This window comes from Miscanthus floridulus, chromosome 1, assembly GCF_019320115.1.
Source record: "Miscanthus floridulus cultivar M001 chromosome 1, ASM1932011v1, whole genome shotgun sequence".
NCBI lineage: Eukaryota > Viridiplantae > Streptophyta > Magnoliopsida > Poales > Poaceae > Miscanthus > Miscanthus floridulus.
This window is the reverse complement of record NC_089580.1, coordinates 102,098,486-102,119,187: the sequence shown is the minus strand read 5'-3', so window position 1 is coordinate 102,119,187 and position 20,702 is coordinate 102,098,486. Positions and strand designations below refer to the sequence as shown.

Genomic DNA, 20,702 nt, shown 5'->3' with positions numbered 1-20,702 from the left:
GATGGCTCATGAGGCATGGAAGAAGTTGGAAGAATCATTTGAGGGCACTCAAGCTATGAAGGGTGCAAAGGCATACATCCTTAAAGAGAAGTTTGCAAGCTTCAAGATGAAGGAGGATGAGAGTGTGTCAAAGATGTTCCATAGGCTTCAAGTGCTTGTCAATGATCTTAAAGCACTTGGTGAAGAGGTGAAGGACAAGGACTTCTCACATAAGTTCTTGAGATGCTTGCCTTCAAGATTTGGTACATTGGTCACCATTCTAGTGAGAAGCGGTTTGGACACCATGACACCAAACCAAGTATTGGGGGATATAATGACCGATGATACATATAGAGATGATGATGAGAAGGAAGAAAAGAAGGAGAAGAAAGATGAGAAGAAGGATGACAAGAAGAAGAGCATGGCATTCAAAGCCACGTCATCCAAGGGCAAAGCTAAGCAAGAAACATCAAGTGAAGATGATGATTCATGGGATGATGATGATGATGAGAAGATGGCTCGCTTTGTCAAGAGATTTGGCAAGTTCATGGTGAAGAAGGGCTATCATGCTAGGAGAAAGAAGTCTTCATCCAAGAACAAAGAAGAGTCAAGAAGATGCTTCAAGTGTGGAAGCAAAGATCATCTTGTTGCTCAATGTCCATACAATAGCGACAATGATGATGACAACAAGAAGAACAAGAAGGAAAAGGAAGAGAAGAAGGACAAGATGGCCTTCAAGAAGAAGAAGGGTGGTTCATATGTAGTCACTTGGGATAGCGATGCTTCATCAAGTGATGATGATGATGATAGTGATGATGTCAAGACCACCAAGAAGAAGGTTCTTGCAAGCATTGCTATCAATGAGAAGCCTTCTCTCTTCGAATCTTCATCATGCTTCATGGCTAAGGCCACTAAGGTACAATCTTGTGATGATGAAAGTGATGAAGAACATGATGATGAAAATGAACATGAAAATGAAAATGATAGTGATAGTGATGATGATGAGCCTACTAAAGATGAATTGTTTGACATGCTAGAAGATGCTAAAGAACATTTTGACATTAAGAGAAGAGACTGCAAGAGCTTGAATAAGGAGGTAAAAGCCCTTAAGCAAGCCCTTGATGAGCTCAAAGCAACTCATGAGAGGTTAGAGGAAGCCCATGAGAAACTAGGCAAGGCTCACAAGAAGCTTGAAAAAGCTCATTCTTCTTTGCTTAATGAGCAAAATAAAAAGAAGCATGTTGAAACTTGCAATATAGGCTTAACTTGTGATATAATTGTTGAATCATTATCTATACCTATCATTGTTGCTCCTACTAACCCTTCTTGTAGTACTTCCACCTCCACCTCATCTAGTAGTGACGGTCTCACTTGTGATACCTCACTAGTGGTTGAGAATGAGAACCTCAACAAGGAGGTCAACAAGCTCACTCACACCTTAGCTAAAGCTTATGGTGATGAGGACCGCTTGCTTATGTGCTTGGGTAGCCAAAGAGGTTCTCTCTACAAAGAGGGATTGGGCTATACCCCCAAGAAAGGCAAGGCGGCCTTTGCTCCTCACAAGACTAGTTTTGTGAAGAACAATGGTCAGTTTTGCACTAGTTGCAAGCAAGTGGGTCATGTAGAGCAAAAATGCAACAAGAGCAAAAATGCTAATGTATCCTTCATAAAGCTTAATTCATGCTATATGCTTACTAAGGGTACAAATGGTGTGAAGGCTAAGTTCATTGGTAAACCATGGATGGGCTCAAAGAAGAAAGCCATTTGGGTACCAAAGAGCTTAGTGACTAACCTTCAAGGACCCAAGCAAGTTTGGGTACCTAAAAAGAATTGATCTTCTTTTGTAGGTTAATTACAAAGCTGGAGGAAGGCATTGGGTTCTTGATAGTGGGTGCACTCAACACATGACCGGTGATGTAAGAATGTTCAACTCAATCAACACCAATGACAATGATGGCTATGATAGTATCACATTTGGTGACAATGGCAAAGGCAAGGTCAAAGGACTTGGTAAGATTGCAATATCCAATGACATGAGCATATCCAATGTGTTGCTAGTAGAGAGCTTGAACTTCAATTTGCTATCCATGGCTAAATTGTGTGATCTTGGATTCAAATGCATATTTGGGGTAGATGATGTAGAGATCATAAGTGTAGATGGCTCTAATTTGATCTTCAAAGGCTTTAGATATGAGAATCTATACTTGATTGATTTCAATGCTAGTGAAGCTAAATTATCTACATGCTTGTTCACTAAGTCTAGCATGGGTTGGTTATGGCATAGAAGGCTTGGTCATGTTGGAATGAAACAATTGAATAGATTGGTTAAGCATGACTTAGTTGAAGACTTGAAAGATGTTGTGTTTGAAAAGGATAAGCTTTGTAGCTCTTGTCAAGCTGGCAAACAAGTTGGAAACACCCATCCTAAGAAAAGCATGATGAGTACTAGCAAAGCATTTGAGTTATTGCACATGGATTTGTTTGGGCCAACACAATACACTAGCATTGGTGGTAACAAATATGGCTTTGTGATAGTAGATGATTACACTAGATACACATGGGTATTCTTTCTAGTGGACAAAAGTGATATGTTTGCAACATTCAAATCATTTGTCAAGGGCATTCACAAATAGTTTGAAACAACCATCAAGAGAGTTAGAAGTGACAACGGTAGTGAGTTCAAGAATACTAGAATTGATGAGTTGTGTGATGAATTTGGAATTAGACATCAATTCTCGGCCAAGTACACTCCACAATCAAATGGCCTTGTTGAGAGGAAAAATAGAACACTCATTGATATGGCAAGGTCTATTCTTAGTGAGTACAATATGAGTCAATCTTTTTGGGCCAAAGCTATCAACACAACTTGCTATTGTAGCAACCACCTCTATTGTCACCCATTGAAAGAGAAGACACCATATGAGCTCTTGAATGGTAGAAAGCCCAACATTGCATATTTTTGGGTCTTTGGTTGCAAATGCTATATCTTGAAGAAAGGCACTAGATTGGGCAAGTTTGACAAGAAATGTGATGAAGGATTCCTACTTGGTTATTCCACTACAAGCAAAGCATATAGAGTTTGGAATTTGGTTAGTGGTACTCTTGAGAAAGTTCATGATGTTGAATTTGATGAAACCAAGGGTTCACAAGTAGAGAATGAGAACTTGGAAGATGTTAGAGGCATTCAACTTTCAAATGCCATGAAGAACCTGGATGTTGGTGAATTGAGGCCTAGGCAAGTAAATGATGATGAAGATGATCAAGTGCAAGTGCTCTCTAACTCAAATGTGCAAGATGATACAACTTAAGCTAGTACAAGTGGATCTCATGATAATGAACAAGATCAAGTGGCTAGTACATCATCTCAACTCAATGATCAAGCAAGTGCAAGCAATCAAGTTCCAATCCTCCAAACAACCAATGTTGCAAGGGATCATCCATTGGACACTATCATTGGTGATATTTCAAGAGGTGTGCAAACTAGATCAAGATTGGCTTCATTTTGTGAGCATTTCTCATTTGTGTCATCCATTGAACCAAAGAAGATAGAAGAAGCATTGAAGGATGTTGATTGGGTGAATGCTATGCATGAAGAATTGAATAATTTCACAAGAAATCAAGTATGAGAATTAGTGGAAAGACCAAAGGGACACAATGTGATTGGAACCAATTGGGTCTTTAGAAACAAGCAAGATCAAGATGGGATAGTAGTAAGGAACAAAGCAAGATTAGTAGCACAAGGCTATACACAAGTTGAAGGTCTTCACTTTGGAGAAACATATGCCCCCGTTGCTAGATTGGAAGCAATTAGAATCTTGCTAGCCTATGCTTGTGCCCACAACATCAAGCTCTATCAAATGGATGTTAAGAGTGCATTTCTAAATAGCTACATCAATGAAGAAGTATATGTTGAGCAACCTCCCTGGTTTTGAAGATGACAAGAAGCCCAACCATGTATACAAGTTGAAGAAGGCTTTGTATGGATTGAAACAAGCACCTGGAGCATGGTATGAGAGATTGAGGGATTTCCTACTCTCTAAAGGATTCACAATGGGTAAGGTTGACACCACTCTTTTCATCAAGAAGATTGGAAAAGACTTGTTTGTGCTGCAAATCTATGTTGATGACATCATATTTGGATCAACCAATCAAGATTTTTGTGATGAGTTTGGAAAGATGATGACTAATGAGTTTGAGATGTCCATGATTGGAGAGTTGAGTTACTTCCTTGGTCTTCAAATCAAGCAATTGAAAAATGGTACCTTTTTAAATCAAGGCAAGTACATCAAGGACATGATCAAGAAGTTTGGAATGATTGATAGTAAAGCCATTAGCACACCAATGGGAACAAATGGTAACTTGGATAGTGATGCAAGTGGCAACATGGTGGATCAAAAATTATATCGGTCTATGATTGGAAGCCTACTCTATGTGACCGCATCAAGGCCGGATGTCATGTTTAGTGTATGCATGTGTGCAAGATTTCAAGCCTCACCAAGAGAAAGTCATTTGAAGGCTACAAAGATGATATTGAGGTACTTGAAGCATACACCAAATGTTGGTTTATGGTATCCCAAAGGAGCAAAGTTTAAGCTAGTTGGTTACTCTGACTCGGATTATGCGGGATGCAAGGTTGAAAGAAAGAGCACCTCGGGCACATGTCAATTGTTGGGAAGATCACTTGTTTCATGGTCATCAAAGAAGCAAAATAGTGTTGCATTATCAGCCACCGAAGCTGAATACATATCCGTCGGTAGTTGTTGTGCACAAATACTTTGGATGAAGGCCACTTTGAGTGATTTTGGAATCAAGTTCAAGAAAGTGCTATTGCTATGTGACAATGAGAGTGCAATCAAGTTAACCAACAATCCGATTCAACATGCAAGAACAAAGCACATTGATGTCCGCCACCATTTCATAAGAGATCACCAACAAAAAGGGGACATTTGTATTGAGAGTGTAGGCACCGAAGATCAACTTGACGATATATTCACCAAGCCATTGGATGAGAAAAGGTTTTGCAAGCTAAGGAATGAGTTGAACATATTGGATTTCTCAAATATGTGTTGATGCACCCCTCACTTATATGACATGCCTCTCCTTCGAGCAATCCAAGGTAAAAGTTGATTGGCATGACATACATCCTTGCTAAGGACATGTTTAGTGCATCTAGTCATATCTCCATTTTATTAGGCTCATTCATGAAAATCAAATGATTTTGATGTTTATATGGTATCACTATTGCTTCTATGCTTGACTTGATCTAGTGGTAGCATATGACATGTTTATGGGCTTGTAAACCTAGTGTTTGATCTAGAAAATGAACTCTAAGTATTTAACTCAACATGGTGCAAGATAACCCTTATTTGGAGGTGTGAAGAAGCTTGTCCTTGGATCAAACCGAGTTAAATATCTTTGGTAAATGATCTATATTGGACCAAATTTGTGAGATTGGGAGAGAATCCAAGTGCATTGCTTGAGTGTTTGCATCTAGAGGCACTTGGTGTTCGTGTTTCGCTACGGGATTCGCTTGTTACTCTTGGTGGTTGCCGCCACCTAGACGGCTTGGAGCAGTGAGGATCGTTGAGCGGAGGGTGGTGATTGTCTCCGACTCCGATCGTGGTGATTGTGAGGAGTTCTTGACCTTTCCCCGATGGAGAGCTAAAAGGTACTCTAGTGGATTGCTTGTGGCTTATGTGATCCTCATCTTGTGTTGGTTGTGCGGCACCCTATTGAGGGTTTGGCGTGTGAAGCCAATTAGCGCGTGAACCTCCAAGTGAGTAAATCGTCACAACGAGGACTAGCTTGCCGGCAAGCAATTGAACCTCGGTAAAAATCATTGTGTTCATCATTGATTCCGAGGTGATTGGTCTTCATTGTTATTCATCCTAGTGATTGATTGGTTCCTTCATCTACATGGTGGTATGACCTTCTTGATCACTCTCTTTACATTACCGCAAACTAGTTGTCAAGCTCTTTAGTGTAGCTAGTTGTGAGAGCTCGCTTGCTTGGTTGGTGTGGCTCTTTAGTTAGCCTTTGAGAGCACACTAACATAAGGTAGTGTCATAGCTATTGTGTGAATAGATACTATCTAAACTAGAATTGTGGTAGGTGGCTTGTATTTTGAGTAGGCTAGCGCAACACTTGCTTTGCCTCATAATTGTCTAACCATTTTGTTAAGTGTTGTTGTAGAAATTTTTATTAGGCTATTCACCCCCCTCTAGCCATAAGGACCTTTCAACGGTGCATCCACCGAGCTCGTAGCCCCGACGAGATCCAATCTCTAGCGGCTTTGCGAGATTTGGTACAAGGAGGCAGAGGATGACGAGATCCACAAGGAGGCATGTGGCGCTCCCCGATGGTGGATACAGGGTGGGCACGCTCACCAGTGGTGGATGCAGGGAATGCCCATCCTTCGGTAGTGGATCAAGGGTGGTGGCATCCCCTAGCGATGGATCTAGGGCATGCTTAGCCTCCGACGGTGGATCTAGGGTCGTGGCATCCCCTGGCGGTGGATCCAGGGTGTGCTCGGCCTCCGACAGCGGATCTAGGGTGGTGGCATCCCTAGCGGTGGATCGAGGCCGGGCGCGACCAGATCTAGGGATGACGAGCATGGTGGCTGGCCTCAAGCAGCTCCTCTAGATCCAGCTTCGAGGGTGTCAGCCTCCTCGATGGCGAGCACGCTGGCCTCCTTTGGATCCGATGTCGATCTCCTCGGTGGCGAGTGGCATCGACCCCATTCCCCCCTCTCTCTCTCTATCGGTAGCCAGTGGGCCTCGGGCTGGCATGGCTTGTGAAATTGGTCATGCTTCGTGGGTCAGCCTAGCATGGAAATCGGTCCATAGTGCCATACCTAGGCCAGAGGCCAGGCCCGTGGCCCTGTGAGGCATGGCCCGAGAGGCATGGCATGCCATACCGGCCCGTTGGCTATCAGGCCATGCTGCCACGGGCCCATGCTGCCACGAACCCATGCTGGGTCGGCCCGGGCCGGCCCGTTGGCCATCTATGCCGTCAACAGTCGGCTCTTAGATAAGCTCGAGTCCACCAAAGGGGTAGGGCTAGGGCGAGATGGGCCCTGAGTGGCTCTTATTAGTGGTGCGGAACCTCTTGACCATCTCCACCTATGTTCGAGTCATTGGCTTCGAAGTTGCCTGGGTTGACCCCCTCCAGTTGGAAGGCATCATGCCCTATAGCCACTACGGAAGCGGTTAGGGACCAATAGTTTTGATGGTCGATAATTTATGGGACGTCTCTCATTGAGGCATAGCTAAACTTCACATCAATTGTTGAAGGATATCAGGTCCCACTCGAAATACCCATTGACCTCGATGAGATGTGCTGCTCTAACCGACAAGGTTATGGTGGATAGTCTCACCCCGCATGGCGCCAAATCAAACATGCTTGTACCAAGGCATCATGAGTTGTTGAGGTCAGCAAAGACATCTAGGAAGAAAGGAGTTAGGTCCCCATGACCTCGCTAGAGGTTGAGGCCAAGCCCCGACCATCTCCACCCTATGTCCACGACCATCGACCTTAAACCAACTTAAGATTCCCACAAACTAGAAAGGTCAATGACCCTATAGGAGGGATCGATTGGCAGTCACCGACCTAAAGCTAGCTCTGGGTCTCACAAACCAATAGGGGTCAATGACCCCTAAGGGAGAGATCAACTGGATAGATGCCTAAGGATTCGCAATGGCGCTTTCCCTGTGAAGCAGTGCTTAATCCAAACAAAACATGATCACAGCTTGATCACACACAAGTCAAAGGGGTCCATGACCCATGAGCCAAGGCTTGATCGAGGGAAATCCCACGATTGAACAGAAAGAGGTTGCAAAATGACCTCCTGCACGTAGGCAAGGTGACCTTTCTAGTTCAGCGACCTCGTGTTGACAACACGACATTGAGTTATGAAACGACCTCCTACACTTAGGCAAGGCAACCTTTCTAGTTCAGCAACATCATGCTGACAACATGACCCTGACCCTATGGCTCAGGGGCTTGCCATGACCATGAAAAAAGCCATAACACTCAAAAAAGAGGTTCTGCTCTATTTGATATCTAGTGGTACAGGAGTGGTCATGCCGCTTACAAGTACAAAGTGCCTAGTATCACCTCGCTGGTGATACCATTGAAGCCCTAAGGGCGAATGCTACAAAAGCAGGGTAGGTGAGGTCAAGGAGTACCTCGCGAACCTTCTTGTAGCATCACGACCCTAGGGCCGAAACACAGGGGGGAAGAGATAGAGGCCTCAATGGCTTTGGGAGGACCTCCACACACACTAGGGAACTTTCAAAAAGCGCCCCTGGGATCCATGGAGTCACTCTTCTCTGGCAAAAACTACCACCATCCCTTTGGCAACAAAGGGAGGCCAGCCGGCTACCGAAGTGCAGCCATGTCACCACCACGCCATGCTTGACGTGTGGAGTGTGACCAGGCAGTGCAACTTTATCCTCCTCCCATTCCTCAAGTAGCTCAGGGCAGTGGTCGAGTGATCTCCTATTGAGATCAAAACACATTGCCAGCCTAACCATAGAACTAGGGAGGAAGCCGAAGATGTCCCTAGCCATCATCCACTTTGGGCACCCGAGCCGCTAGAGTTCAGAGCCAGAAGTAGCAACAGGGCAGCGGCTCATGACCCTGAGGATACATACTCGGAGGATGCACCATCTCTTCTCCCCCTGCTCATAAGCCTGCTTCTAGCACTAGTTGCTAGATGAGACACCCCCGACCTCCGGCCAACGCAACGAACACTAGCGAGTCACATCCTCAAAATCTCCACTATCTACCAAGAAGCACTCTCCAGGTCAATTTTAGCTATTTCCAAAGCCAGGAGTAACGCAAAAGTAACCTAGAGGCGTGGTTAAGAGTAGTTGAAATGGGAGGAAGGCTCCTATTTATAGGCCCAAGGGCGGATTATGCGGCCTGTGACCTCTATGTCATGTGGCAAACAACGGGAGGTCACTGCCAATGTTAGAAGCCTACGTTAGGTCAGGGAAATCAAGACCCTCCAAAAGACAGAGCTAGTACAACATCGATGAGACCACTCGGCCTAGTCTGGATCTCATACCCCAGCACGCGGCACCCTGACACAGCAGGGCTCAATAGAGAAGTCACATACTAGACCATCAAGGCAACTTGACAGGATGAAACGTAACAGCCACCTACTATATTGAACACTCTAACCATCAAGGGGTCGAGCTCTGATCTTAGACCAGCCATGACCTCGAGCCCACACTCGACATACGCAGACATCAGCGTCTCCATGATCACTTTGAGATCATAAAAATGCTCAGGGGCTACTGTCGGGGTTATGATACCCTGGGTATCATAGGACACCGATTAGTTAGCCACCCAGGCAGCTCACTATGGCCAAATAGCAGAGACCCAACAATTATAGCTTGCCTAAGCTACTCAGGCCAAGCGCCAAATCATGAGGTCTATCATGACTTCTTCCTCCTCCTTCCACTGCATGCTATGCAGCACCACATGACCTCTCCTTTGCCCTAACCCCTAGAAGGGGCGAGGAGGGATCGAGCGACATTAATTACGTCAACCCTGATAGGGGCAGGCACACCCTACTCACCCTGCTAGAACTAAGAGGATAGCAGTCCCCTCAGTTAGGATAGATGCCATCCCTACGCCACTCTACGTAGACAAGACAACACTGCCAGATGGTGATGGCTAGTATGGTAACCCACCATCCAAATACTATTGGACAAGGCAGGCATATGACCCCACCCACTATGGGATGGGGCACATGACCATGATCTTGACTTTTAAGACCCACCAAGCCAACGATGGCCTCGACCCCACAGCTCGGGATCGAGGCCACCGACTCTACGACCAGCAAGGTGACTAACAACCTAGGGGTGGCTACCTACTCCCTAACTATCACCACGACACCACCAGGGAGGACAAGAGATGATGACAAAGGCCATGGCAAGCTCACGTCGCATAGGATAGTTAGCGAATCACCATAGTGCCCACAGTGCCATCATGACTGGCACTGTAGCACCTCGCCACACCATGCTGCGACGTGGGCATAAGACCATAACGATAACCATACCTAGACATATGCTGACGCCAAGACAAGATGGCCTTCCTCGAAGGCCAAGTTAGCTAGTTTCTCCCTTCCTCAGGCTCACAACCACTTGGTTGGGAGAACCACACTCTCTATTGTAACCTTGCCCCCAAACTCTATATAAGGGCATCTAGGCCTCCCTTCTAGGGGGACAGACTCTTGAGACTTCATTCGGATAGTCCCTCACCATTCTCCTACCTTTCTCCCTCTTCTTACACACCCCATTGTAAGAACTTCAAATCATTCAATCGAGGAACACGCACTCGAACTAGTATAATTCCTTGTGTCTTTGGATGCTACCATCGTCTTCCTAGAGCAGCGCGGCATATGTACAAATTCACTTGTTGGCTGATAAAACACCGACACTACCCATCTACTAATGACAGATGAGTGGGAGAAAATAATATTGGCCACAACAATTATACCGTTTAGCATCTTACATGTGGATAGCTTATATAAACTAAAGAACCTAAAATTTATTACCATAGATGCTACTGGAAGCTTGTCATTTTCTTTTGACATCACCTTGCAACCTCTCTACAAAGCCTGCATCTCCTACACACATAGCCAAACAAGATGAAACTGTTGTCAATAAAGTATATAATATGGCTTCAGAACTTGGGTATATATCCAGTTTTATTTAACAAATTGCAATCACACATTAGCAAACCAAGATTGTGACCATGACCTGTTTAAAATAATAATCACTAAAGTGTTGAACTTGAGTTGCTATCAAGATTTTTAGAACTACTAGATTTTGTTAAGGAAGTTGAGAAGTCATAGCTACATATTTAGAGAGTAAATTTTTGATCATTTACATAGTCCATGCATAGGAAATGCACTGTTTTCTACTTACCAACACAAAAAACAGCAGCAACAACATCAATTGCAAAATTTATTCTTCTATATATCCAACCCTCTCTATTGCCGCAATAACAAGAGTCAGGACTTCAGACATGCATAACATCAATAAAGCAACATAGATATGGCATATTGAAATCTATATGTAGGTCCCCAATTTGGAAAACAAGAAATGTGTGATATCAGAAAATAGTAAATTAGTTTCTCACTTGCCTTTAAATATTTGGAGCAAACCCACCATGATCTCCAATGTTGCACCTGTCTGAGCCACATTTGTCTAAGATAATATCCTATAAAAGTAATTATAGTAAGTAAATCTCTACAAAAGTGAGCAAACCTTTTCTAGCCGTGTGGGGTGTATGACCTCGGATACCCACGGTAGACCACATGGGCTGCGCCCCTAGGGGTGGCCCAGCCCATAAGAAGAAGCCTTACGAGGCACGACTCTGCTCGGCGCCTTCCGCAAGACATCAGAAAGATATCCTAAAGATACTATGAGATCTATTAGGATATGTATGATCCCAAGATTCTTGTAATTAGTTATTACCTTCCGGTTATCTCTCAGACCTAACCGACTTGTAACCCTGCCTCTTGGACTATATAAGGCGGGCAGGGACCCCCTCTAAAATCATGGCATATCATACGATAGCTAATACAAACCAACAGACCATAGGAGTAGGGTATTATGTCATACTGACGGCCTAAACCTATCTAACTCGTGTATCTCTGTTACCTTCTTGTTCTTGATCTCGTGCTTCTCTGCCGATCAATCTACCTTCATGGGATACCCCTCGGAGGACTGCCGATGATATTCTGTCGACAGTTGGCGCGCCAGGTAGGGGTGTGCGTGTTGTTTCCTTGTCGAACAAGATGGCTTTTTCTACAGGCTCTTCGTCCCTTCCACAGCCTGGCTAGATCTTCACGGTCGGATCCATCTCGTGGGTCATCAACGCTAACGGAGTCAGAGAGCTTCTCGAACCAGGGCAGATCGGTTCTGCGTCAGCCACCCCCGCACCTACAACTGTAGATCCAATCTTGGAGCCAATACCGAGGTCTCCTTTAGCAACGACTCGCCGTCCGCTTCCTCGCTACCAGAGGAGGCCGATCAACAACGACAATCTGATCGAATCCATCAATCGGGTCAGACTGAAGCTCGCCGATTGTCTCTCCATCGCTGAATTGGCACTGGACACTCTGGTTCAGCGCCGACCACCCTCCGATCTAGATCTATCGGAGGCTGCTCGGGAAACTGCAGGGGCTACGGCCCTACCCTTTGGATTCTCTAATGCCGCCGCCGCTTACCAGCATGCCCTAAGGGGCAAACTCGCCGACCAGGTCGCCGTCCAGCTTCCACCAGGCGTCAACATGCTACACTTAGGCCGGAGCCCTGGGGCGCACCTCCAGACACTCCCAGAAGAAACTCTAGGTTCCGAGTCTTAGGGCTTTATGGAGACCCTCGCCAAAACCTTCTCCGATCAATTTCTCCTTCCACCCTTCCAGGGTGGTGCGATCTTCAATGTCAGCATCGACAACCCTCCTCGGAACGGCAAAATCGAGGAGGAGCGTGTTGCTCGAGAGAACTAGAACATCAACCACGCGCAGCGGCGAGAAAATGAGGCAGGCATCGCGAGGGCCAAGGTTGCTCAGAATAATCGGCTCGATTCTCAAGGAAGACCGCTCCCACTCCACCGTGACGTCGATGAGGAATTTCTCCACATCGACGACCACGACGTCTTCAAGACTCCAAGCACCAATTTGGCGGTGGCCGCCAATGAGCTCGCTCATTTCCCTCAAACGCCCGAGCTCGCCAAGATCGCTGCCATGCTTAAAGCGGCTCACTGTCAGGTCAATGAGATCCGCGAGGATCAGAGACCTTCGTGCTCTACGAGCATGATTCACCGATCAGCTGCGCCGAGGTCCAATCACCGCCCCAATCAAAGCAATTTTGCTGACCAGTCGCTACCTCTCTAGGGGGACCCGAGGGGCATCGCGCCGAACACCATCGCCAGCACAACCAGGAGGTCGAACAGGATGCTAGAGTACATCTCAGCAACCTCCAGGATGCACGACGGTGTATCGAGCAACGTCGCTTTGGTCACCATGAAGACGAAGTGCGTCACCGTCAGGATTATGAAAAGGAGTATGGCACCCGGACTCAGCCCTCGAGCCTATCCCCGACCACAACACCATGGACGACGGTGTCAACAACCCTGAGGGGCCTCTAGCTTTCACAAGGGCACTCCGAACGCTTCGGTGGCCCCGTGGTTTTAAGATCACCGGGGTCGAGCCCTACGAAGGAAGAATAAACCCAACTCAGTGGCTGCAGGCTTACGCCACTGCCGTCCACGCTGTAGGAGGAGACACCAGCGTCATGGCAAACTATCTCCATGTCATGCTCACGCCACCCGCCATGAGCTAGTTCACCAGCCTTGCACCGAACTCCATCAGCTCATGGGAAGAGTTGAAGAAAGTCTTCACCGACAATTTTATGGCCACGTGTACTCGACCCGACACGAAGCATGATCTCAGCCGCATCAACCAGAAGCCATCCAAGCTCCTCCGCAGCTACATCCGACATTTCTCTGAGATGAGGAACTCTATCCCCAACATCACGGAAGCTGAGGTCATCACCACCTTTATCCGAGGACTCCACCATCACGAGCTTTGCTCCAAATTCAACCGCAAGCCACCGACCGGTATCAGCGAAATGATAACTACCGCCAACTAGTACGCCGATGCCAAGGAAGCCGAGGTGCGCTTCAACAAGGATGCAAGCACTCAGCGACCGCCTCACCGCTACGACGATCGCCCCGACGACCAACGTCACAGCGACCACCGCCCCAACAACCACAGCTATCATCGTGGTAGCGGCCGTGATCAAACAGGAGGACATAGGCCTGGCCAAAATCACCGCCGCCAGCCAGAACACATCGTCATCACCGTTAGTCAACCTCGCTCCAAGCATAACTACGACGAACAGTACCAAAAGATCCTCGACGGCCTGTGCCCTCTTCACAAGAACGCCAAACACAAGATGAAGGACTACATTGGTCTAGCCAGGGAGTTCTAGGACAAGAGGCTCGATGACTACACCAACAATGGAGCCAGAGGTTGCCGACCACCTGGGAACAACAACAACGCCTTTTAGGACCACGATAAGGTGGTCGCCACCATCTTCGGGGGCCTTGCCTCCACTGAGAGTAGAAGGGAACAGAAGCTCGCCGCCCGACGAGTGCTCACCGTCGCTTCAGAATAAACTACCGCCGACCCAAGCTATCACCCATGGTCCGAGGTCCCCATCACCTTCAGTAGGGCTGACCAGTGGGTAGATATACCCTACACAGGGCATTTCCCTCTCATCCTCGATGCAACCGTCTAGAAGGTGCTCTTTAGAAAAGTCCTTGTTGACGGTGGCAGTGCATTGAACCTACTCTTCGCTGGGGCCCTAAGGGAGTTGGGCCTCGTGATATCAGATCTCACACCCTCGGACTCCTCCTTCTAGGGTGTGGTACCTGGAAGGGCATCCAAACCACTTGGAGAGATCACCCTACCAGTACAGTTCGGTACAGCAAGCAACTACCACGTTGAGCATATCAACTTCTACATCACCGATTTCGACACCGCCTACCACGCCATACTTGGCCGGCTAGCTCTGGCAAAATTCATGGCCATACCACACTACGCGTATCTAGTGTTGAAGATGCCTTTGCTTGTAGGAGTCCTAGCTCTACAGGCGAACCTCTCCATTGCCTACGCCTGTGAGACAGAGAGTCTCACCCTCGCCGAAGCCACCGACCTCTCCATCCAGATGGCTAGCGTGGTCGCCGAAGCCAAGATAGCACCCACCGATGACATGGAGATTCTAGAGCTAGAGCTTCCCCGCGCCTTCGCCAAGTCTAAGGAAATCAAGGAGGTCAGCCTCAGCCTCGACGATGCCTCCAAGACCGTGAAGATTGGGGCTCACCTTGACCCCAAATAGGAAAGCGTGCTCGTCTCCTTCCTACGTGCCAACGCAGATGTGTTAGCTTGGAAACCTGCAGACATGCTAGGGGTACCACGGGAGAAGATCAAGCACTCCTTAAATGTCTCGCCGACCACCAAACCAATCAAGCAGAAACTCTGCCGATTCACGCCAGACAAGAAGGAGGCTATTAGGGTAGAAATAAAATAGCTCTTAGCTACCAGGTTTATAAAAGAAGTGTATCATCCAGATTGGTTAGCAAACCCTGTTCTCGTTCAAAAAAAGAATAAAGAATGGAGAATGTGCATTGATTATACTGATATTAACAAACACTGCCCTAAAGACCCCTTCGGCTTGCCTCAGATAGACGAGGTTGTAGACTCTATCGCCAGTTGTGAACTACTCTCCTTCCTTGACTGTTACTCTGGCTATCATCAGATCTCCCTCAAGGAAGAAGACCAGATAAAGACGTTGTTCATTACACCTTTTGGTGCATATTGCTACAAAACTATGTCCTTCGAACTCAAGAACGCTGGGGCTACCTATCAAAGGGCGATTCAGATGTGCCTCAACCAACAGATTGGCTGCAATGTCAAAGCCTACATCGATGATGTGGTCATCAAAACTAGGACAGCCGACAACCTTATCATCGACCTCGAAGAAACCTTCGCCAACCTGAACAAGTACCGATGGAAGCTGAACCCTTCAAAGTGCATCTTTGGAGTTCCATCTGGTATATTGCTGGGCTACATCGTTAGTGCTCAAGGCATCGAGCCTAATCCTAACAAGGTCTCCGCCATCACCAATATGAAACGGCCAACATGCATAAAGGATATACAGAAGCTTACAGGTTGCATGGCTACTTTAAGTCGCTTCATATCACGCCTCGACGAAAAAGGGCTACCTTTCTTCAAGCTCCTCAAGGCCTCTGAGCACTTTTCCTGGTTGGAGGAGGCAGACTCAGCTTTCGAGCAGCTCAAGTTGTTCTTAACAAAGCCGCCAATCATGACAGCGCTAAGGCTAGATGAGACTCTGCTAATATACATCGCCGCCACTTCTCGCGTCGTGAGCACAGCTATTGTGGTCGAACATGAAGAGGCCGGGCATGCCTATAAAGTACAACATCTGGTTTACTTCATCAGCGAGGTACTTAATGAGCCCAAAACTCGTTACCCTCAGGTACAAAAGCTGTTATACGCCATTCTTATTATGTTGCGCAAATTCTGGCACTACTTCGAATACTACAAGATCGCTGTGGTCACTGAGTTCCCTTTGGGGGACATTCTTCGCAACAAAGAGGCCAATGGCCGCATCATTAAGTGGGTTGTTGAGCTCGGCACTTATTCCATCGATTTCAGAAGTAGACCTACCATTAAGTCACAGGCACTCACTACTTGCCCCGAACATTGGGTGATGTACTTTGATGGCGCCCTTAACATCAATGGTGCTGGTGCAGGCATTCTGTTCATTACGCCGACCAAGGATAAGCTACGATATGTTCTCCGGATACACTTCTCGGACTCTAACAATGCCACGGACTACGAAGCTTGTCTCCATGGTCTTCGTATAGCCATCGAGCTCGGCGTCAAACGCCTCATGGTGTATAGGGACTCCACGCTGGTTATCAACCAGCTCAATAAGGACTGGTCCTATTCCAGCAATAAGATGGATGCTTACTGTGCTGAAATCATAAAGCTCGAAGGAAAATTCTATGGCATCGAGTATCACCACATGGTACGTGACCAAAATCAACTCGCCGACCACTTATCCAAGTTGGGTTCTTCTCACGCCACGATCTCGTCAGGAGTCTTCGTTCAAGATCTCCCAGCGCCATCCATCAAAGAAGATAAGGAAGTCGAAGAAGGTCCCCTTGCCGAGCAGTTGGTACTTGTGGTACCTTTGCCGGTCGCCGACTGGAGGGAGCAATTCATCATGTACCTCACCAGCACTGAGGTACCCGCAGACAAGACTGAAACTAAATGCCTAGTTTGTCGAAGCAAGCTTTACATGCTGGTGGACGACAGCTTGATGAGGAAGAGTGCTAAGGAAGGGATACTACAGAAATGCATCACCCAAGAGGAGGGAGTGAAGCTACTTCTCAAAATTCACTCTGGTTCTTGCGGCAACCATGTGGCCTCGAGAACATTGGTCGGCAAGGCTTTCCGGGCTGGTTTTTATTGGCCCACAGCCATCACTGATGCAGAAGATCTCATCCGACATTGTGAAGGATGCCAATTCTTCGCTAAGCAAATACACGTGCCAACGCAAGAGCTGCAAACCATCCCAGCTTCCTAGCCCTTTGCATGCTAGGGACTGGACATGATTGAGCCTTTCGAGCCAGCACCAGGTGGTTTTTGGTATGTGTATGTTGCCATTGACAAGTTCTCCAAGTGGATTGAATATAAACCGCTCGTCTCAGCTACTGCAAAGAAGGTAGTTGAGCTTTTTGAAGATATCATCCATAGATTTGGTCTACCAAACAGCATCATCACCGATCTCGGAACTACGTTTACTGGACATCACTTCTAGGACTTCTGCGAAGACCGTTGCATCTCCATCAAATATGTTTTTGTTGCCCATCCAAGAGCCAATGGTCAGGTTGAACGGGCGAACGGTATGATCCTTGATGCCCTAAAAAAGCAACTGTATCAGAAAGAAGAAAAGCACCCGGGCAGATGGCTCAAGGAGCTTCCAGCTATATTCTGGGGACTGCGTACTCAAGCTAGTCGTAGCACTGGCGTAACTCCATACTTTCTGGTGTACGGCTCAGAAGCCATACTACCAGCGGACGTTACTTTCCGAGCACCTAGAGTGGAAAACTATGATGAAGAGCAGGCCGAGGTTGTTCGGTCTGAGGATGTCGAGAAAGCCGAAGAAGAGCGCCTAATCACCTGTGTCCATACAGCTAAATATCTAGAAGGCTTGCAGAGGTACTACAACCAAAACGTCAAAGGTCGTTCATTTGCTGTCGGTGATCTTGTTCTCTGTAGGAAACAAATGACTGAAGGTTTGCACAAGCTCTCTTCCCCCTGGGAAGGGCCTTATGTCGTCAAAGAGGTTAGTCGACTAGGTTCTTATCGCCTAAGTGATGTAGAAGGAGTCAATGTTCCCAACTCGTGGCACATCGAACACCTTATACGTTTCTATCCTTGAAACACTATAGATATGTACTTTACAATTTTATATTCAGATAAGTTTTTGGTCTCCATAACTTGTCACCGTTTTGCCTCTATTGTGGTTTAACATCCATTTGTGGTCGCTGAACTATATGCTATTTCATGACGAACTCCAATACGTACTCGCCGTAACTGCGCCGACCACGTTTCTCCAAATCGCCGAACACGATTTCTCCAAATCGCCAAACACGATTTCTCCAAATCACCGAGCATGTTTTCCCCAAATCGCCAAACATTTTTTGATCGAAGAGCAACATCCTTTCTTTTCTGTTCTCCTCGGAGACAACCTAGTCTCTGATTTCTCCCTACACGTGCTACGGGCTCTGCGCTCTGTGTTATGGGTGGTCGGCTGTGGTCCCTTGGTCACACCTACTTTTCCTACATGTCTACAGGCTCCGCGCTTGACGTTATGGACTATGGGTCAGCCAAGGCCGAGAGTTCAACATAGAGTACATTGCTCGGACGCCGCTTATGTTGCCTTTATCTCCAAGTTCGTATAACAACTGCTGACCCGAACACATTCCGCGCTGTTTTTTATGGAAAAGACTCAGTCACTGATTTTTCCTACATGTTCCACAGGCTCTGTGCTCTGTGTCATAGGTGGCCGGCTACGGTTCCTGGGTCACATTTGTTACTCCTACATGTGCACGTTATGGACTATGGGCTGGCCAAGGCCATAGGGATTAGTAGCAGACCAACTGTTCGGATGTTATTTGAACTACGCATAATCGCGTCAGGTTTGAAACTGCGAAGATTTTTTCGCCAAATTACAAGCAAACTGCATATATTACATACACAAGCACCTTATAACAAATATTCGATAAATACTTGTTTCTTGCGCTATCGCGCTTTCTAATACACCATCAAGGTTTTACAGATGGTGCTCTATAATCAGATTAATGAGCTCTGCCATCACCATCCATCTCGCCAAATAGATCTATATTGCCAGCCAGCATTTTTGCTGCATCCTCCACTTCATCCTCTAGCTGCTGGGTCTTCGCGTCGCTCTGTCCTTCCATGAACCCACCCTCTATGGACTGAAGGTCGGTGGTCGGATAATGGGACTGAACAACCGCAAGGACATGGGTAGCGACGGTCATAATGGCATCATGGTTGAAGGTTTTGAAGTTTTCCCATGCTGCCTTGCACCTCTGAATGACGGTGTCGGGTTGTTGCCGCCTACCGTCGTGCTGAGTGGCCGTTTTTAGGTCGATGTAGTCAAGCACTGGCTTAATTGTGGTGACTACAGTGTCGAAGTTCTCCTTCTGGACCTTGGCCTCCTGCACCAGCACATCGAACTATGCTTTGGCTTTATGATGATAACCTGTGAAAGTTACAATGATCCATTATACAAGGAGCTACTACAACAATAATACCGACCAGGAGGAATTCACCTTTCAGCTCCTCAGCAAGTTTCTCCACCCACTCTGCTTCCTTTGCTTTCTCCTCGCGAAGTTGATCGATGGCCTAGCGCATCTGGCCGAGCTCAGCATCTTGCTCTACAAGCACACCAGTTGTTAATGGAAATGCGGTTGTTCAGCAATACCAAAGTACATTCGTTGATGTACCATATCTGCTTTCTGTTTGGATACACTGTTGAGCTGCTCGCTTTTCCTCTCTAGCTACTCGGAAGCACTTTTTAGTTGGTCGGAGATATCAGCTAGCAGCTCAGACTAGCTCCGCACTTGCTCGGACACAGCAGCTAGCTTTTCGGTAAGGACCCCTTTTTGGTATTCTAGGTCCCGCGCGTTCGACTCCGCAAGGTCTCATTCATGTTGGGCCCTCTGGATATTCTTCTCTGAGAGGTTCGTGGCTTCTTTGAGTTTTTCGTTCTCAGCTGCAAGGGGCTCCATTCGCTTTATCAGCTAGCAGCGCTGCTCGGTAGCTCGAGATATTTCCTACAACATGCATGATGACATTATCGTTAACCAATTACAATAAACGACTTGGACCTTTCTAGATGAAGTATTCACCTTGATCTGTTTCATCACACCAGTAAGGGAAGTCTCTAGTCTCTAAAACTCCTTGGTGGTGTCCTCCTCTTCGATAATAACTAATTCTTCACCGCACTTTTAGAGGATCCTGACTGCTTGGGGTTGAGGTTCGTCACACACAATCTCCTCCACCTTGTCCTCCTCCATTACAGCCGGAGGGACCACCTTGGGGCTCGGTGGTTGGATAGTAGGCCCGACCATGCCCTCCGAAGAATTGGGGACTGCCGTCTGTTCCTTTGGCACCGAAAGCTTTTCCGCTCCCATTTCCACCATTACCGAAGGAGCTATCACCAACTCACTTGTCATTGTAGGCAGTTGCTCGCTGCCATCAAGCCCACCAGGGGCAGCATTTAGCTCCCCCACATGCTCCTGAGCACTCGGGGACTCCAAGATGTGGTTTGCTAGCATCTCCACCGCTCTAGGGCAAGTTTCTGGTCGCCGATCAGTCTGAGCGGGTGGGGCTGGATCTGTTGTTCGCCTTGCACTATATCAAATTAGTTATTCAGTCACAACAGAAGTAAAGAAAATACAGCAAATTAATTACAGCACCAGAACACTTATGGTTTGGTTTGACGGTTCAATTTCTTGAACCGACAGTGCCAGCCAGAGCCTCCGGGCATAGCTGCGGGGTTGACTCCTATGCTTGG

General features: G+C 47.0%; 1 protein-coding gene across 1 annotated transcript; it reads left to right on the top strand.

Moving 5' to 3' along the window:
* Positions 1-15,890: 15,890 nt before the first annotated feature.
* LOC136460792 (uncharacterized) lies at positions 15,891-18,661 on the top strand. The gene is made up of 4 exons (XM_066460362.1): positions 15,891-16,505; positions 17,196-17,318; positions 17,415-17,942; positions 18,641-18,661. The coding sequence occupies exons 1-4, from the start codon at positions 15,891-15,893 to the stop codon at positions 18,659-18,661; spliced, it is 1,287 nt and encodes a 428-aa protein (XP_066316459.1).
* The last annotated feature ends 2,041 nt before the right edge of the window (positions 18,662-20,702 follow it).